This window comes from Equus caballus, chromosome 12 (assembly GCF_041296265.1).
Source record: "Equus caballus isolate H_3958 breed thoroughbred chromosome 12, TB-T2T, whole genome shotgun sequence".
NCBI classification, from domain to species: Eukaryota; Metazoa; Chordata; class Mammalia; order Perissodactyla; family Equidae; genus Equus; species Equus caballus.
This window is the reverse complement of record NC_091695.1, coordinates 9,107,088-9,125,824: the sequence shown is the minus strand read 5'-3', so window position 1 is coordinate 9,125,824 and position 18,737 is coordinate 9,107,088. Positions and strand designations below refer to the sequence as shown.

At 53.5% G+C, this 18,737-nt stretch overlaps 1 protein-coding gene across 2 annotated transcripts in view; it reads right to left on the bottom strand.

Annotated features, from left to right (window-relative positions):
* ACCSL (1-aminocyclopropane-1-carboxylate synthase homolog (inactive) like) overlaps positions 1 to 18,737 on the bottom strand; it is a 74,752-nt gene that overhangs the window by 5,267 nt on the left and 50,748 nt on the right. For both annotated transcript variants that reach the window (XM_014729430.3, XM_001489817.5), the window contains exons 2-9: positions 4,774 to 5,312; positions 3,681 to 3,740; positions 3,165 to 3,235; positions 2,715 to 2,784; positions 2,410 to 2,476; positions 1,310 to 1,407; positions 974 to 1,051; positions 542 to 642 (exon numbers count right to left, since the gene is read on the bottom strand). In XM_014729430.3, the coding sequence (XP_014584916.3) occupies positions 542 to 642; positions 974 to 1,051; positions 1,310 to 1,407; positions 2,410 to 2,476; positions 2,715 to 2,784; positions 3,165 to 3,235; positions 3,681 to 3,740; positions 4,774 to 5,312 (1,084 nt within the window). The remainder of the gene's footprint in view (positions 1 to 541; positions 643 to 973; positions 1,052 to 1,309; positions 1,408 to 2,409; positions 2,477 to 2,714; positions 2,785 to 3,164; positions 3,236 to 3,680; positions 3,741 to 4,773; positions 5,313 to 18,737) is intronic.

Sequence of the window (18,737 nt, the reverse complement as noted above, 5' to 3'; positions counted from 1 at the left end):
CCTCTCGTCTCCGTGCTCTGCCGTTCATTGGTCTGGATTAGTTATGAAGTTTGAATAAATGTGTTTCTTCTAGAAAGTGGAAGATTATCTACCCTAACGATTCGGGCTATTTCAAGACTCCAGAGATAACTGATGATAACGTGTTCTTAGGAATGTGACATGAAAACTCTCTGGGGACACGTCTGCAACCCACAAGGCCTGAGAGTCTGTCTCCCTCGACACCTCAGGCCAAGCAGTTTGAGAAATGGATGCTGGGAGAAGTGGAAAAGCAACAAAACCATATCATGATTGTTATGTAGGCGTCTGTAGCTGGGCAAGGGCTAGGTAGGAAATGGCAAAGGGTTGGGTTGAAGTGGCAAGCATGTGGGTGCATTTTCCTTCATTTCAATTTCACTTCATTGTACACAACTTTCAAAGTATACTCTGCAGCAAGAATATTTAGGGTGAATTATTTCTGGGTAAGGGGTAAATGACTTCTTGACCAGGAGTGACGGGAACCGTTTTTAGGGACTTTGTGTAGTCTCAAGCGGTGGACTCATACCTCTTGGCAAATTCCAGGTATTCCTCCAGTGAGTCTCTAGAGTAGACATCTCCCAGGGGATTCTGAGGATTGATTAGCAAAAGGCCTCTGACCTTTTTCCCCTAAAAAACCCAAACATAACCGAGTAAACACAAGTCCTTCCCATCTACATCAAGTCCAGCCAAGGATCAGGTCAGGACGCCCAACATAGGTCACCCGATAAGGCCTAGGTAGGCTCTCGAAGCATCAACCACCACACTGCCCATAGAGGGGGAGGAGGTGGGGGCGCCATAGACAGGGCTCAGGGCTCCTAGGGGACAGGCCCCTGGGCTCGCTCACTGCCTCTTCTGAAGGATCCCACACCATCTTGGGGAGCAGGTTGTACCAGAGTCTCAGTACTCAGCTCCTGTCAGGGGCAGCAGCGCCCATCAGGACACATGGTACCCTCCTTACCTTAAGCGTGGCCTCAAGCAGGGCCTGCTCCAACTTGTCCACAGTGAGCTGGAATGGACGGGCGCTCCCATCAGTGATCTGGAAGACCAACACTGCCTGAGAGCTGCCCATCCGAAAGCTTCTAAGCCCTGACTCCCCGTTCCCATAACCCCCGAGCAAGCCTTCACCTCCATACCCAGAGCGCCAGGCCCACGTGCCCTCTTCGACCTGATTTCTCCATCCTTCCCCTACCATCACTTACACGGGAAGAAAGCAAAGCCCCCTACACCTTCCAGATGCCCCTAGAACATTCCATTGCCTAGGTGGGCTGAGCAGGGGAAAGGGCCCCATTCTGACCTCACTGTCCAGGTGGACAGGCATCAGCTCAACTTTCGAATACAGGTACGAACCCATGACGAGGCCACCAAAGAAGGGGGTGGGGGTCAGCAAGGCCTCTGGAAGCACAGGGAGACAAAGCTGTCCGTCCAGGGTCTCTCAGCTAGAAGCTGCCAGGCTCTCCAGACCAGCAGCAACACCACAGATGGCGAAGCTTAGGTTGACAGTCCCTCCTACTTGGAGATTAAGTAGGGGCTCTTAATCTTGCTTTGACTTAAACCTTAAACTTGCTTTCCGGCTCAGGCTCTCTGGAAGTTATCCATTCTTAGAAACGTTATTTGGGGAAAACACTCAAGTTTCCTCTTTGGGAGTACACCAGAGAGGGAGGAAAGGAAAAGATAATGTTGTGAATGGCTCGGGATCCAGGGCGCAAATCAAGCCAGGCTTGTTAGCAGCTGGAGCACTGGTCGTTCAGCGAGTCTTGTCTGCTCCAGGCCAAGCCCTGGAGGCTAAGGTCCATGCACAGGGCGCCTCTGGTCTCTCTGTGTGGCTTGGGTTCCCTGGACTGGGTGATCTAGCTTCTGCCCTTCCCATCCATTTGGCCTCATCGATGAGCTAACCAAGGAGCCCCTCCTTTGAATGAAACTGGCCATCCTGGTAACTTCCTCCCACACAGCCAGAGCTCATGAAGACCTGAGACTCTCGTTTGGGCATTGTTAAGAGGGAGGTTGAGGACAGATCTCTCCCCCTTATTTGATCTAGAACTAATTAGCCTTTCTTTTTTTGAGGAGGAGGAGGAAAGAGAAAATCTATATAGTCTAAGCCAATTGACCAGGACTTTCTGTACTGGAGTTGAGACCAAAAGCACAGCTAATAATAAGTTGGCTCCTATTGTCACCATTCCTGAGGCATACCTCCTTGAGGACCGTCACTTGTTCCTTCCATATTAAATGAGGACCCAAATCCCTTGCTCCTACAGAAATAGTAGGAAGAAGTTCTAATCAGGGTAGAGGTCCCAGCGCTTGCGAGGAAGGGCCTTGAGTCAAGATGCTCTTCTTCCCGAAGGCCTAGTGCCCTCGTGCTGCTATTCCCCTGAGGGAAAGCAGCGCGCATTGACTTACCACCTGGATCACACAGAACCGTGGCCAGCGCGGAGAAGACAGAGCAGCAGCCACTTAGAACAACCACCTGAAGAAGTCATGCAGAAATAAACAAACCGGTCCCCAGGTAAGAAGGGGTGACCCTCATCTCCCTCCCCCTGGGAGGGGCAGGCCCCAGGAACCGCCTCAGCTGGGAGCCAGTGGCCCTCACTCTCCCCTGGCCATGAGGGTCTCTGCTGATTCCCCCTGTACCTTCTAGAAAATGCAGAGTCCCCAGCCATCCAGCCCTTGCCCAGGGGGGCAGCAAGGCTGGGAAACTGACTCACGTTTTCCGGATCAAGGCGGGCAGGTGACTTGCAATAGTAGGTCAAGAAGCGGGCCACTTCTTCCCGCAGGCTGTGGACAGACCCAGAGGGAGCTCGTGGTTCCAAGGCCCAGGGCCCCTTCTCGTTCAGGGTTAGACTTCAGTCTTTTCCAAAGGGCAAAGTGTCCAACCTTATTTTACGGGGCTGCCGACCGAGGCTGTCAACTCCCCAGGTGACACAGACAGCACGTGTGAGAGTTTGGACAAGAACTCAGGCCTTTTGGGTAACAGGGCAGGGCTATTTCTACTACGCCAGGCTGCCTCCTGACGATGTTTTGCTCTAGGCATTTTCTAGAAGTCATTACCCAAGAGACAGACAGGCGGCCAATGAAGAATCTGGCGCTAGGAGTGCTTCCCCGGATGAGGACAGGTGCCTATGGACCAGGAGACCACAGATCTGGAAATTACTTACAATGGTTGCCCTCTCTGGTCAGAATATTGCAGCAGGGCATCCTCAAGGTGGTTCATGTCACTCCGACTCAACTGTTGACAAATAGAGCATGAGGACAGCCAGACCAGAGGAGCCCAACATGCCTCATCCTACTTCTAGGATGCATACGGGTGTTTGCCCTGCAACACGGCCTCCGAGAAGGGCAGTGGGGCTACATGCTGTATGCTCCTCGGGGGTGGAGGCCCCAGTCTTCTTGGCACACGTTACACAAATACATAACTCACTCTGAAGTGTTTGAAAACCTACACTTGGGCCAGAGGCTCCCTTGGCAGCCTACCCACCATAGCCCCATCTAGAGAATAGCTCTGAACACAGTCAGCAAGGCCAGGAGGTTAGATGTGTTGTTCTAGAAGCTTTTTCCCCGCTCCCTTCCCCCAAACCCCTAAGTCCCATTGGTGCAGCTACCACATGCTGAGGAACCTTCTAGCGGGACCGGGCCGGAAGGTGGGGCCCAGCACAGCCCAGAACTTGGCTTACCCTTTCGGTCATCAGATCAGTGCACAGCTTGTTCTCACTGACACCGAGGTTGATGAAGCCCTGGAGATGGAAGGAACCTGAGGTCAGTCCTCTTGCCCTGCCCGATACGGACCCCTTTAAACGTGCCAATAAGGACTCATCCTGTGAAACAGAGATCTCTCAGCCCCGTGAGGCAATTCCATCCACATTTGGGCAGAACTCCACCTGCCTGACCCAAGAGCCTGGATCCTTAAGCCGCAGGCCCTGCCTCGCACCCATCTCTACTATTTCTGCTTCCTTGTAAGGGCCCTTCAAGTCCATGGAGGAGGAAGGGTCCCTCCGAGTCCGGTGGAGGTATCTGACTGACCGGGCCCCGAGAAAAGCAGACGGCCACCGAGCCCACGTCACTTAGCTGGAAACAGAAGGGAAGCTGTGAGTCATGCTGTCCTCTATCCTCCGGCTGGAGAGCTGTTGTGAACCTCCCTTGCTGGAAGCTTTTTGTTGGTTCCCTATCACCCTTAGGATAACATCCTGATACCTCGCAACGGACTACCCCCATCTACACCTCTTGTTACAGCGCTCGTTGTCCCTACTCTAGCCACACGGGCCTCCTTTCCCAATAACTCTAAGCCCTTCCCGTCTCAGAGCTTTCACACATGCTGTTCCTCCATTCTGGAGGACCCCCCTCCCACCATCACCGTATGGCTGGCTGATCCAGCCTTTAAGACACCTTCCCAGGCCACCCAGTGCAGGCATCCCCTTAGTGCTCTTGGGGACATTATTAATGTTCATTTCCCAGTGGCGGACTACATTCATCGCTAGACGGAGTTCCATGAGGGCAGGCTGACTTACCACTGTGACCACAGTGACTCCTAGTGGGTAAGAGCTGGGGTTTAGATAAAGCATGCTGGGTGGGGAGGTGGACCCAGACCCAGCTCTTTAACTTTCTTGGGCATGTCACCTTGTTTCTGGGCCCATTTCCTTATCTATAAGAAGACGATAGCACCTACTTCACGGAGCTGGGAAGAGTAAGTGCAAGAACACAGTGCTTGGCACAGGACTCAGTAAATCCTGGCCACTGGGGCCCTCAAGTATGTCCCCCCCCAATCCTCACCATGGTGTTCTTGTCCTCATGGTATTTGTCTCCTTGGTAGGTCTTGAAGTCCTGGAATTTGGAGCGCTCGAAGGCAGAGATGTCAATCCCACGGTTGGACAGGTCATGGCTGACAAATGCAACTTCCAGATGACTCAGTTGGTGAACTAGCTGGTCAAGCTGCCTGGACAGCTGTGCCTGCTGCCCGCCTCCAGCATCATCCCTAGGGCCCAGGGTAGGGCGAGGCGCTTGGAGCCCCAGGCCCCACATGGCCCCAGACTGGAGGAGGTTGACCACCCGGCGCAGGAAGGCTTCCTGCTCGCCGGTGGCCTGATTGTGCCTCTGCTCCTCCAGCGGCAGGTCCAGCTGTGGGGGCCTGGTCGTCAGCTGTGTGATACAATCGTCTACGGTCTGCCGCAGGTGCAGCAGCGTCTCCATCAGCTGGGTGTGGCTGCTCTGGTTTCCGATGACCTGGTCCCTCAGCTGGTCACAGGGCAGGACGTCTGATTGGTGACTCATACCCTGGGCCTTTGTTTTGGCCTCGACAGGCTGGCTGGAACCTGCAGAGAAAGAGGGAGACCATGCATTGCAACAAAAAGGCTGACCCCTCCTGACCCTGAGGTCCGGGCCTCATCTCAGGCTGGTCACTGCCTCCCCCAACCTCCACACCTTTGTTATGGGCCCAAATTCGTTCAGGACAAGTTACCTACTCGTTCAAGGGCGATGCCTAAGGGACCCCAAGCCCAGACACTGGAGCACTGTCGTTAAATGACATTAAAATGAGTTCTCAGGAAGAGCCTTAGGGCCCACTTTGAGAAAAAGGGGGAACTGGACAGGCAGGCTCTGGTTCTCCAGCCCCTGCTTCCACAGAGCAATCCCTGCTTTAGATGGCTCTAAGAAGGAAAAGGGATCAGCTGCGTAAAAAATAAAGAAGCCTGAGTAACTCATTCTGCTGGAATAGGGATTAGTAAACGGCTGCCCGGGGCCAAATCCAGCCTGTCGCCTCTTTTTGTAAATAAAGTTTTATTGGAACACGGTCATGTTTGTTTGTGTGTTATCTGTGGCTGCATTTGTACTACGAGAGTGGAGTTGAATCACTGAGACACAGACCGTATGACCCAGAAGGCCTGAAATGTTCACTAGCTGGTCCTTTACAGAAACAGGCTGCCAGGCCCTGTTCTAAAACATCAGTCCTTCTTTCACCCCATTTTTCCCGAGTTGGCCACGCCAGATGTTCAAATCTCAGTCCTTCCGTCCTCCTTCCTTGCATCGCTTCCTGCAAACGCTTTCAACCTGCTCTCTGTGACAGCGGCCTTAGACTTCCATCACTAGGAACCACGGGCTAGACGCGTGGTGCTTGAACTTTATTGTCACCAGAAACACTGGGAGGGCTTGTTCGGCCAGATGGCTGGGCCTCACCGCCAGACTTCGATTCAGTAGGTCTGGGGTGGGGCCTGAGAATTTTCAGTTCTAACAAGTTCCCAGGACTACACTTTGAGAACCTCTGACTATTCAGACCAACCTTCCATCTGAAAAGAAGTCGAAATGCTGCATAAGAGCTAAGAGACACCTCTTTAAAGCCTCAAAAACAAAAAAGAATCAAACAAAAATCAGGTAGCAAGTAGCCACAAGGTAAGAAAACCTGAGGCCAACAACTGCCTCTAATTCTCTGTAAGACAATCCTCACACCCCCAGACACTGGCCCTCTTTTCCTAAAAATCTAGATTTATACGTCTTCCACCAAACACCATGTTCTAAGTCACACGCCTCCCTTACTTCTTTCACAGTCCTGTGGCACCACCATTTCAACGTGCTGGACACTCTGCCCAACCCTTCAAACCATGCTCAGTTCGCTTTTGACGTTCTCACAGCAACCTATGCTTCTCCTCCGGTCACACTGAATATTGTTACTTGTTCCGTATCCGCCCGGGTCAGCCTTCATCATTCCATCCTTAGCACAGCACCTGGCATATGGGAATCAGCAGGAGGGACACAATCCTGAGGATATTGCCAAGACAGTGAAGAGATCAGCCATGACTGAGAACTGGCCGTGGAAGATGGAGCAATGGCGACATCAAGCCCTCCGGCCTTCCTGCTCCTTGACACGTGCCAGCCCCCCTGGTGTCTCATACTCTGACCTAATTCAGATTCTTCCTTCTCGGTATGGTGAGTATGATAAGGATTGTAGAGCCTTCTTTATGTGCATAGGAAGGAAGGTGTTTGGGGATCGAGATCTCTAAGTACAAGTCGCGAAATTGAAAGCTCAGGTAAGAGGAGCCTTGAGAAGCCTGGATTCTATTCTGTAGTTGCTACTGACCAGTTGTAGGATGTGGCAAGAATTATCTCCCGCCTGGGTATCAGTTTTTCCATACGTAAGATGAGAAGCTACCTCAACTCAAGGTGATAAAACTGAAGCTCGAGGATGACAAGTAACTTCTGGGGTCCCACAGATTTAAACCGAAGACCTCCCATGTTAGCCCAGAAGCAGGAAGAAGACGGAACTAGCAGAAACCCAGCCCCGGTGTGGACGGCAGCCTGGCTTCGCATTGCGTAACGCCTGGGAAGTCTCAAGTTCTGACGATGGATTAACTTCCTCCAACGATACTGCCATCCTGTATTGTTGGTGACTCAACGTCCCTGGGCAGAAGCAAACAAATACTCTGCAAGGGGTTACCTTAGACTTTGGATTTCTCAAAGGATTATTTTCCAGATACAGTGTTCCAGCACACAGAAAATCCAGACACATGAATAAAGAGCGCGAGCTGAAACCAGCACAGAGAACACAAAGACCAACTGGACTCCAGCTACGAGGAGTAGATCGTAGCCGCCCTTTACAGATGAGAAAACCAGACTCAAAGGAAGGAGGTGAACGCGTGAGCGCACAAGTGGGATGGAAAAGGAGCTTTAAAACCAGTCTGCTCACCCCAGGCCCCGCCACCCTCTTAACCATCCCTCCTTGAGGCCTCTTCCTGGAAGGGTGCACATGCCCTCAAAGCTTGGCATTCTCTTTTGGGGATCCATAAATCCATCAGTGGTCCCACCCCCCTGGGAGTCTAGGAGCCCAGGTGAAGTCTAAGTGTTTGGTCCAAAGCCCCCTCCTCACTCCACATCTCTCAGCTCCCCCGACCCTGCCACCCGCACATACCTGTGTCTCTCTTTCCACTCATCCTTTCTCCAGTCTAAGATCCTATGCCGGATGAAATTGTCCTTGACCATCAGGGCTCAGAGACCTCTCCAGAACCCTTCTCTCCTCACTAGCTTGCTTACTGCTTGGAGCCTGTAGGCTCCGCTTTTAAGCACAAAGTGCTTTCAAGGGCAATAACAAGATCCACCTTTTCCTGTCCCAGGGCATCTCCCCCGGGAGTTCCTTATTCCCTAAAATGGCCTTTCTTTGCACCATGACAGAGAAAGGCTCAGCAACACCCACACCTGGGAGAGCCACGCATTGGAGCTGTGGTCCTCAAACTTGAAGGACATTGGCATCACCCGGAGAGCTAATAAAGAGCAAGAGGCTCTCGGAAGCAGGCGAGGACCTGGGCCTGCGTGCTTGCTCAACGTCTGAGAACCAGTGGAGCGAGCGACTCCCAATTAAAGCCCTCATGAGCCCCTGACTTTCCCCATTTCTGGGGAGACCACGATTGACAGCAGGTTGAAGTGTGTTAACGACAACTTGACAAGGAAGCCCTGGAGCAATGGCCAGGAGGACTGGTCCCAATGCCCCTAGCTCTACTTGTGTGTCCTTGGCAAACCCACCCAGCCTTTCTGGTCTTCAGTCAGTTTCTCCTTGTTCCAGGCGGAGGTCATGAAAGCTGCTTCTTGGAGGGCAGTGTGAAGGCTCAGTGGGAGGATGGACGCCCAGATGGGGCAGCAGGTAGAACTGCACGTGACTGCGCGTTCGAGCTTGTCAGTTTCACGCTGGGCCCCTCCTGTCCTGCCTTCCCTGGGGGTCAACAAACAGGAGCAAGGCCAGAGGCAGCCTGTGGTCCAAGAATAAATACCTGTCTTGTGACTGTTCTCCAACTTTAGTTTGCTTAAAATACGCATGCCTGGGCTCCACTCAGGGATGCTGACCCAGTTGGTCTATAATTGCGCCCAGGAGTCCGTATTTTACAGCATAATGGCAGGTGATCCTGGACTAGTCATGGAGAGACGTTGCCCCCGTGGACCCCACAGGGAGGGGAACCATGAGCTGTGGGCGGGCACTTCACCCCAGAGGGCTAGGACCTCACATACGCCCCAGCCTGCACTGCATGGACAGCCCATCTCTTCTGTCATTTATTTGTTCATTCCCCATTCGTTAAAAAACCTAAAAACCATTCACCAGAGATATACTGATGGCCAATAGGCACATGAAAAGATGCTCATCATCGCTGATCATCAGGGAAATGCAAATCAAAACTACACTAAGATATCACCTTACACCCGTTAGAATGACAAAAATATCTAAAACTAACAGCAACAAATGTTGAAGAGGTTGCGGAGAAAAAGGAACCCTCATACACTGCTGGTGGGAATGCAAACTGGTGCAGCCACTATGGAAAACAGTATGGAGATTCCTCAAAAAACTAAAAATAGAACTACCATACGATCCAGCCATCCCACTACTGGGTATTTATCCAAAGAGCCTGAAGTCAGCAATCCCAAAAGTCCTGTGCACCCCAATGTTTATTGCAGCACTGTTTACAATAGCCAAGACGTGGAAGCAACCTAAGTGTCCAGCAACAGACGAATGGATAAAGAAGATGTGGTACGTATATACAATGGAATACTACTCAGCTGCAAAACAGAACAAAATCATTCCATTTGCAATAACATGGATGGACCTTGAGAGAATTATGTTAAGTGAAATAAGCCAGCGAGAGAAAGATAATCTGTGTATGACTCCACTCATACGAGGAATTTAAAATTAGGGACTAAGAACAGTTTAGTGGATACCAGGGGAAAGGTGGGGTGGGGGGTGGGCACAAAGGGTGAAGTGGTGCACCTACAACACGAATGACAAACATTAACGTACAGCTGAAATTTCACAAGATTGTAACCTATCAATAACTCAATAAAAAAAATAAAAATAAAAAATAAAAAACCATTCACCAGGTGCCTCTGATGTACCAAGCACTGTGTTAGACCTGGGACTATCAAAATGAAGGAAGAGCTCCCTCACTTCAATGAGCCCCAGGACACACTTTCCAACGGAGAAGTCTGATCACATCTTTCATTTGCTCAAGATCCTTTAATCCCCTTGACCTTATGGGGTTGTAAACTCAAATACCTCCAGGGACACGACGGTAGCAAACATACAAAGCTGGCTTAGGGACTGGGGAGGCTGTCGGCTAACTGAGCCTGCATGCCCTCCTACATGCATTCAGGCAAAAAAAATAACAGTAAGCACTGTTGGGCAAAATGGTTTTACCAGTTAATTTCAGCCCTCCAGCCATCAATTTGCAAAGTCTGAATCCACACTCCTTTATGCGGCATATCAGACCTCTAGAATAATCCATCACAGCCTACCTCCCTGATCTCATTCTTTGCATACCTTTCCCACCCTCTCCCCTCCAACAAGCCCAAACACTGAGCCTCCCAGAACACCACGACCTCTAATTCTTCCAGGCCTTGGAACATGCTGTTCCCTCCACTTGGAAAGCAGACTAGTGCTTCTCCTTCACGTCTGTGCTTGCATGTCACCTCCTCCAAGGAGCCCTCCCCCCTGACCCCTCAGGCAGGGATAGGGGCCCAGGCCTTATGACCCAAAGCCCTTGGCTCCTGCCTACGGTGTAAAGCACACTGGGCAGCCGTGCTGCCAGCCCCCTGCTCTAGTGGGGCTCCCGTGCCTAGACCACCCCACCTCAGGTCTCTGCTTGCCCACCCCCCACCTCCTTCAAGTCTTTGCTCAAATCTCACCACCTCCCGGGGCCCACTGTGACCATCACCTAATTCCACCCCCCCCCCCCCACCCTCCTGTATTGCGGTTCCCTCTCCTTCATTCTACCTTTCATTTTTTATAGCACTTTCTCCTTCAAACATGCTATACAACTTATTTGTTACATGCATTGTTTATTTGAAGTCCCCTCTTCTAGAATGTAAACTCCACGAGGGCAAGGGTCTTCGGCTGTTTCGTTCCCTGAAGTTTCTCAAATGCAAAGAACCATGCTTGGTCCATAGGGCAGCTCAGTGACATTGGTGAATGAATGAATGGATGGATGGATGAATGAAGGAATGAAGACCATCTTGCAATCATCTGACGTCTGCGTCTCCCTCTGGACTGTAGGTTCCTCAGGTTCTACCCTAGTTTCAAGACTCAGAGGGGGTTCTTGGTTAACGTCTGTCGAAGGTTCCTTTTGTAACTAATCCATGAGTGACCGGGGACGGAATGGAGGAATCATCAGCGGTGGGCACCAGGCGGACGCTGATGGTGGAATGAAGGTTTGCCCACAGGAAACCCTCGGTTCCCACAACCTGCCTCAGCCGGAGCCTCTCCTAACAGCGGGCCCCCTCCCACCACAGCAGCTGTGACACGGCTTCGCCAAGAGGGGTCGCTCCGCCCTCACTTTCCTTCCTGGTGCGGACCGGCAGTAACTGCAGATGCAGAAGCCGTGGGCGCGAGGAAGAAAGGGACGGCCCGCCACGGCCCGGTCCCCCTTCGAGGGCCGTCCGCGTGGGGCGCGACCGAGGCAGGGCTGGGGACCCAGCCGCTGGCGCTGACGCGGGACGCAGCCCGCCACGGTCCCCTTCCGACTCCCTGCGAGCCCCGTGCTCCTAGGGCTCCCAGGATCTCCCTCTTACACACAGGACCCCAGGCTCAGAGAGGTTGGGTGTCTTGACCAAGGTGGCACAACTGGAAAACATCAGGGGTAGGATTAGCATCCAGATTTGGCAACGCTATTGTCTGTTCCGTGTCGTCGTCGTCGTCCCCCCACGCCCCCCCCCAACCCCCCAGCCCCCACCCCCAGCTCCTTTTGGCTTCTCTGCTCCAAAAGCAAAGCTCTGACGATGATCCTTCGAGGTTCTGGAAAGTCGCCCACCTAGGTGCCCTCTGACCTTAACACCCGTACCCACCTAGATTATAAAGACCTTGAAGAGGTCTTTCTAACCTCTTTATTTGTGCCACCTTTAGCCTATGGGGGTTGAGCATACAGTAAGTGTCAAATAGCTACATTTTGTTTACTTATTTACTGTTTACATGGGAAAACAGATCCAAAAAGCAGCTCTCTGCTTCCAGGGATCTTTAAAGCAAACTTGAAAACAACATCTGTGTCCTGTTGGGCAACAGAGACTAATGAATTAACATTATTCATTCATTGAACAAATATTTATTAAGCACCTGCCATGCGTTAGACACCGTGCTAGGTGTTGGCGACACAGAAAGCATCAAAATAGGTACCGCCCTCTTGCCATTTACCTTCTAAAGCTCGTGACAGAAAATGAACAATATATACAATAAATATAGTTCAATAAGTGCTATGAAGAAAATTCAAGTTAGGCAATGTTATTGTTATATTGTTATTATATAACAAGGGGGTGTTGTTTAGATGGAGTAGGAAGGCAAATACCCACAGGAAGTGAAGGAGCAAGCTATGTGGTTCTCTGAGGGAACGGTGTTCCAGCAGAGGGAACAGCAAGTGCAAAGGCCCTGAGGTGGGAGCGTGCACTTCCTGTATTTGAGGAAAGAGTCTCGTAAGAGTTTGTAAACCTTGATAAGGACCTTAGCTTTTATTGTGAGCATGATGGGAAGATAGTATACCCAGTACAGAGCTGGGATGTGAGGTAGTAACTGCCTTGTGGAGCTGGCTGGGCGTCCCCACAGCAGTCAGGATGCCTCAGGCTGTGTGATGTACATTCCTGGCTTGGATTCACTTGTTCTCATTGCTGGAGTAGAACACCTTGGCTCCTTGAAAGCCCAGGGTCTTCATCTGGGGTTCCTGGAGCCCCAGAACAACATTCTCAACCAGGGGCCACATCAGAGTCACCTCAGAAGCTTTTCCCCAACCGATGCCAAGTTCCACCTCTGCCTTGCTGACCAGTCTCTGGGGTGGGCCACGGGGATGAACGCTGCTCATGAAGAACCACCGTCTCCCAGGGGCTGGGGCTGGGCCTCAGGGGCCCTCTCCTCCCAGCCCAGATCTTATCCGCATGTACATTTGGTGTTAGAGGGATGGTAAGGACCACAGCTTTCATGAGACTCCCCCAAAGATGGAGAATCTTATTCTAAAGCAGACAAGGTGGGTCTGCCAGGGAAATCACAGCCCACAGCCCCGTGTGTTCACTGCCCCCCTCACCCTCCCGTTTTTCCCCTCGCGCACCCAACCCAGCGATCCCGCCAGTGCCTTCCTTTCTGGCTCCTCATCTCATTGCTTTGTGAGATTCATTTTGATGGCAGCGTCTCCCTTCCCTCCAGCTCTCGGTGGCTGCCAGCATTCACTCCCTCTTTAAATATGAATAAGCCGTTCTCAGGGCTGTGGCTCCCTGAAGTCAATCTTTTCTGGGCTCTTTCTGTTTGCTTTTCCCCAAGGTCTTCCTGCTTCGGCTGTCAAAGAGGAGTTTGTTCCAGCCGCTCTGCTCCCCGCTCCCCCCCCACCCCCCGCCCAGGCCCGGGACCCGGCATTTGGTACTGCTTAGGGCACAAAGAAAACATTACTGTTTCCTTTTCCATGGACACTATCTACTCTTGGCAGCCACACTTCAAAGCCGAGGGGCCCCTTTCAAGAGCCCTGGTCCTGGGAAGGAACCTGAGGGACGTAGGCCCTGGGTGTGCTGGGGGAGGGCGGGCAGGAGACGGCAGCAGTGGGGTGACTCAGTGGCCTGGCCCCCAGGGGGCAGTGCTGCCCGGCTTTGGCAGGCACTGAACTCATCTGCTTGTTGTCTGGACCTGTTCGCCGTGATCCCTGGAGATGTCCCTTTCTCCGTATGGGGTGTGGTGTGAACTGTATAGAGTTGTTGTCGAGGGTCTGGGGTTCAAGTCACAAGTTCAAGTCCCAGTGTGGCCACTTACAAACGGGGTGGCTATAAGTAAATCATTAAGAGTTTCTCGGCATCAACTTCTCGTTTATGAAGAGGCCGAGGGAGGATGGGTTGAGAGGATTATGTGAAATAACAACTATAAAGTTGAGCTTTCCTCTTCCAACTTGTGTCCAGCCATCCACCAAACCATTCCTCCACCTGGTCATTTGCATTTTCTTTCTTTCCATTTTTATGGAGCCCTACTGTGCGCTCGCCAGCCTCCCGAGACTGCAGCAGTTATGAGGAATATTCTGGAGGGAGTCGACTTCTCACACTCCCACCCAGGAGACCTCGGTCATGACGAGTTGAGAGTTTCCAGAGGACTTTTTCTTCCCGTCACACATTTGCGAGTTCCTTCCAGCTGGGAAACTTCCCGTCAGGGCGTCTTCTCCTTGTCCCCTGAGAGGCTGCTCTGACTTGTTGGGCTTCTGTTGACCTGGGTCTTCTCCAGACCCAGAATCTGCAGACTTGTCCCCACCACTTCCCTTCTTCCTAAGAATTCTTGAGTAGGGACAAGGTCCAAGTATCCCCCCTACCAACCCACTCTGCTAAGTTCTCCTGGAGGCCAGAGAGGGCTCCTTTCACCCCCAGAGCCTTTCCGAGGGCAATTTCATCACCCCCAGCCACTGTTTATCGGGCACGTGTATTAAGGGACATCAGACACTATCCTGAGCTCTTAGCAAGGTTATCATTTCACCGGCCGCAGCCCTGTGGCAGCTGGTAACACTGCTGGCCACAATGAATGCCCTGGTGTGGTCCCCTCCCACGCCGACTCAGGGCTTGGCCATGTGACATGCTTCGGCCAATGGGACACCAGCAAGCATGATGCAGGCAGAGTCTGGACAACTGCTTGGGCTCGGGGGTTTGCCCTCTTGGAAGGCTTGCCCTCAGAAGCCAGCTGCCCTGCTGGAGGGAAGCTCAGGCTGGACTATGGAGCGGTGAGAGGCCACGTGGAGGGAGAGCCTGGAGGACGCCAGGCATCTTCACATTCCAGTCCCAGCAGAGAGCCTGTCTGATTTCAGCCACATGAATATCCTCGCAGTAACATGCAAAGCTGAAGAACCGCCTCACTGAGCCCATTAACCCACAAGATCGTGAGAAATAATAAATTCTTGTTTTAAGCCCATAAGTTCAGGGGATGGTCAGTTACACAGCTATAGAAAAATGGAACAAACCCCAAGACCTGCAGACTATTACTATCATGCCCATTTTACAGAGGCTGAATCTGAGGTTCAGAGAGCTTGAGTGCATTTTCCAAGGGTTCCCAGTAAGCAAATGTGGTGGCTGTGAAAATGAACCACTTGGATCTCCTGCTGGAGGAACCTGCATGGACTGGCATGCAGCTTGGCATGGATCCAGCTACTGTTCCCTGGATCCACCATTGCTTTCTCACTGTCGTTCGCTTCCTGCATCCCCAGCTGCTCCCAGCTAATGATCGTGCACTGAGGCTGCTCCCAGCCAATGACGGGCACCTAGACCTCCCAGCCAATGACTGGGCGCCCAGGCTGCTGCTCCCAGCCAATGATTGGGCACCCAGGCCTCTCAGCCAATGATTGGGCGCCCAGGGGGACCGCGCAGGCCTATTCCTGGGGGATGCAGAATTCCTCCATCAGCCTACTTTGGCTTAAGGAGTCCCCACCGGCCTGGCTGACCTTTTTCGGAATTGTGTTGAGGCACAAGACTATTCGTGCTCCAGTCTCCCTTCTCTCTCCTCCACCAGGATCACATGGTCTGAAAGCGCTCCCTGCCGCCTCCTGCTCCTCCCGTTGATCCCTCACAGGTGTTTCCTCCAATAAATATGTTGCGGTTTGAATCCCATTCGGCGTCTGCTTATCAGAGGACACGAACCAAGCTAGCGAGAAGGCCCAGACTGAAGCCGTGGAGCCTCTGCCCGATGATTTCCTTCATTTGTCTCCAGACACTTTTCCTCTCAGGAAGAAGAGCCATCTTCAAAGGTCGCTACCATCCCGACGTCAGAAGCTCTAAGGCCACAGATGAGGAAAGTCCCAAGACAAGGCAAACAAGGGGCAGGAACCTCCCCAGACACACCTGGGGTTGGGGGCTGGGGGGTGGCAGACAGACTCCTGGCTCTTCAGGAACTGACACGACCCAGGAGCCCCCCACCCCCCACCCCGCCCCCGCCCCCGGGAGGAACAGCGGGAGGAAGTGGACATGTTCACGTTTATTTTCTTCTCTGCCCCAAGCCCGTTACACACAGTATCTCATTGAATCCTCCCAAATACTGGTAAGGCCAGTATTACCATCCCTACTTTACAGCTGAGGACACGAGCTCAGAGAGGTGAAGCCACTGGCCTAGCATCACACAGCTCCCACGTGGCAGGGCTGAGACGTAAACCAAGTGGAGGGAAGCTGAGCAGTCAGAAGCTTTCCAAATCCTGGGTGTAAATCCCTGCTCTTTCAGGTGTCCAGAAAGACTTTGGGCAAGTTACTTAACCTCTCTGAGCCTCGGTTTCCCCATGTGTAACACCCGGACACTAATGGTCCCTTCTTCCTGGGGACCTTGTAAGCAGAGAGAACGGAGTCTGCTGCTAATGCTGTTCTGCCCCCTACCCCCATCCCCACACCTGCCTCCAGGCCAGCCAGTTTTCCATTACACCCCACTATTTCCATCGTGCTGTTGACACAAACAAGATAAGGACTTTTTATAAAAACCCAAACCTGAGTCAATGTCCAGGACTGATTCATAATCGGGTGTTGCCTTCATCCCTATAAAAAAACCAACACATCAACAACCAAAAACCCTGATAAATTAGCAAGGGATATGAAAAACTTGAAGGCTCCAAGCCAGGACCCAAAAAAAATTCCCCTGGATTCTTTCCCCATGAGGGGAGGTTTTCCATAGGGACAAAGCCGCGTGCTTTGGCTCAGGGATCATGCTGCTTTCTCCTTGAGAAAGTTCCTGGGATAAAAATAGCCAAGCAGCAGACAGCCCGTCTGGGGGCTCGGTGAGGAGGAGTGGAGGGATGGGGGGAGGGATGGGGGAGGGATGGAGCAGAGGGGTGGGGGAGGGATGCAGCAGAGGGGTGGGGGAGGGATGGAGCAGAGGGGTGGGGGAGGGATGCAGCAGAGGGGTGGGGGAGGGATGGAGCAGAGGGGTGGGGGAGGGATGGAGCAGAGGGGTGGGGGGAGGGACGGAGGCGAGGGATGGAGTCGAGGGATGGGGGGAGGGATGGGGGAGGGATGGAGCAGAGGGGTGGGGGAGGGATGGAGCAGAGGGGTGGGGGGGAGGGATGGAGCAGAGGGGTGGGGGGGAGGGATGGAGCAGAGGGGTGGGGGAGGGATGGAGCAGAGGGGTGGGGGGGAGGGATGCAGCAGAGGGGTGGGGGGGAGGGATGGAGCAGAGGGGTGGGGGGGAGGGATGGAGCAGAGGGGTGGGGGAGGGATGGAGCAGAGGGGTGGGGGAGGGATGGAGCAGAGGGGTGGGGGAGGGATGGAGCAGAGGGGTGGGGGAGGGATGGAGCAGAGGGGTGGGGGAGGGATGCAGCAGAGGGGTGGGGGGAGGGATGGAGCAGAGGAGTGGGGGGGAGGGATGGAGCAGAGGGGTGGGGGAGGGATGGAGCAGAGGGGTGGGGGAGGGATGGAGCAGAGGGGTGGGGGAGGGATGCAGCAGAGGGGTGGGGGGAGGGATGGAGCAGAGGAGTGGCGGGGAGGGATGGAGCAGAGGGGTGGGGGAGGGATGCAGCAGAGGGGTGGGGGGAGGGATGGAGCAGAGGAGTGGGGGGGAGGGATGGAGCAGAGGGGTGGGGGAGGGATGGAGCAGAGGGGTGGAGGGGAGGGATGGGGGAGGGATGGAGCAGAGGGGTGGAGGGGAGGGATGGGGGAGGGGTGGAGCAGAGGGGTGGGGGAGGGATGGAGCAGAGGGGTGGGGGAGGGATGGAGCAGAGGCGTGGGGGAGGGATGGAGCAGAGGGGTGGGGGGGAGGGATGGAGCAGAGGGGTGGGGGAGGGATGGAGCAGAGGGGTGGGGGCAGGGATGGGGGAGGGATGGGGGAGAGGGGTGGAGAGGAGGGGGCCTTGGCTGCCAGATACCTGTGTCCTTGAGAAACGGCAGGGGGAGTGGGGGTCTGCATTTTGGGGTCTGAGGGGTGGCGGGGAGATGGGACTTCCTGGTGAAGAAGAGGAAGGAATGGCATGTCAGGACTCCCCAGGTCCATCCAGCCAGAGAACCCTCAGGAAATACCGTTCAGGGAGCGAGGAAAGGAAGGGCAGGGGCTAGACTTTGATAGACCAGGAGGAGAGAGCAGGGCCACCAGGCCACCAAGCATGAAAGACTAGGAGGAGCACCTTAGAGCATAAAACAAACAGACAGACAAAACCCCGCCAAGGCCCAGGGGACCTTGGTTTGAGGGTCTGACATGAACCCAGGCCAATGGAGGCACTTCCAAGAGGCCCATGTTCCACAGAAATTGTCCCCTTGCCCTCTCAGTCCCTGCCCCAGGGACCCCAGTTTAGACTCCGTCCTTCTCCTTCCTAAGTGGTCCCTTGGCCAGCCCAGGATCCGATGCTCCCTGGATGGTCGCTGCACCGAGCCGCCAGCAAGCAGGCAAGTGGAATCAGGAGGCTCAGAGGAGCTTGGGGTCACAGACTCTCTGAAACTAGGAGGAATCTTCAAGATCCTCCAGTCTCTTCCTTAGGACTCATTGTGCAGATGGGACGTCTGAAGTCCCAAGAGGACAAGCAGCTTGTCCAAGTCATACAGCGAGTGTGCCAACTCCCAGTCCAGTGCTGCTGCACTGCAGAGTGGCCACTGATCCCGGCTTCCCAGAATGTCATCGGTCCAGGAAGAATGACTGAGTACCGACTGTGCACCAGGCACTGTGGCGGGTAGGTGGCAATGGCTCTTTTATGTCAGGTGCTCACAGAAAGCCTCTCTGATAAGGTGACACGGGCAGATCTGAAGGCAGTAAAGGTAAACCACAAGGATATCTGACAGGAGAGCATTCCAGGCAGGGGGAACAGCCAGTGCAAAGG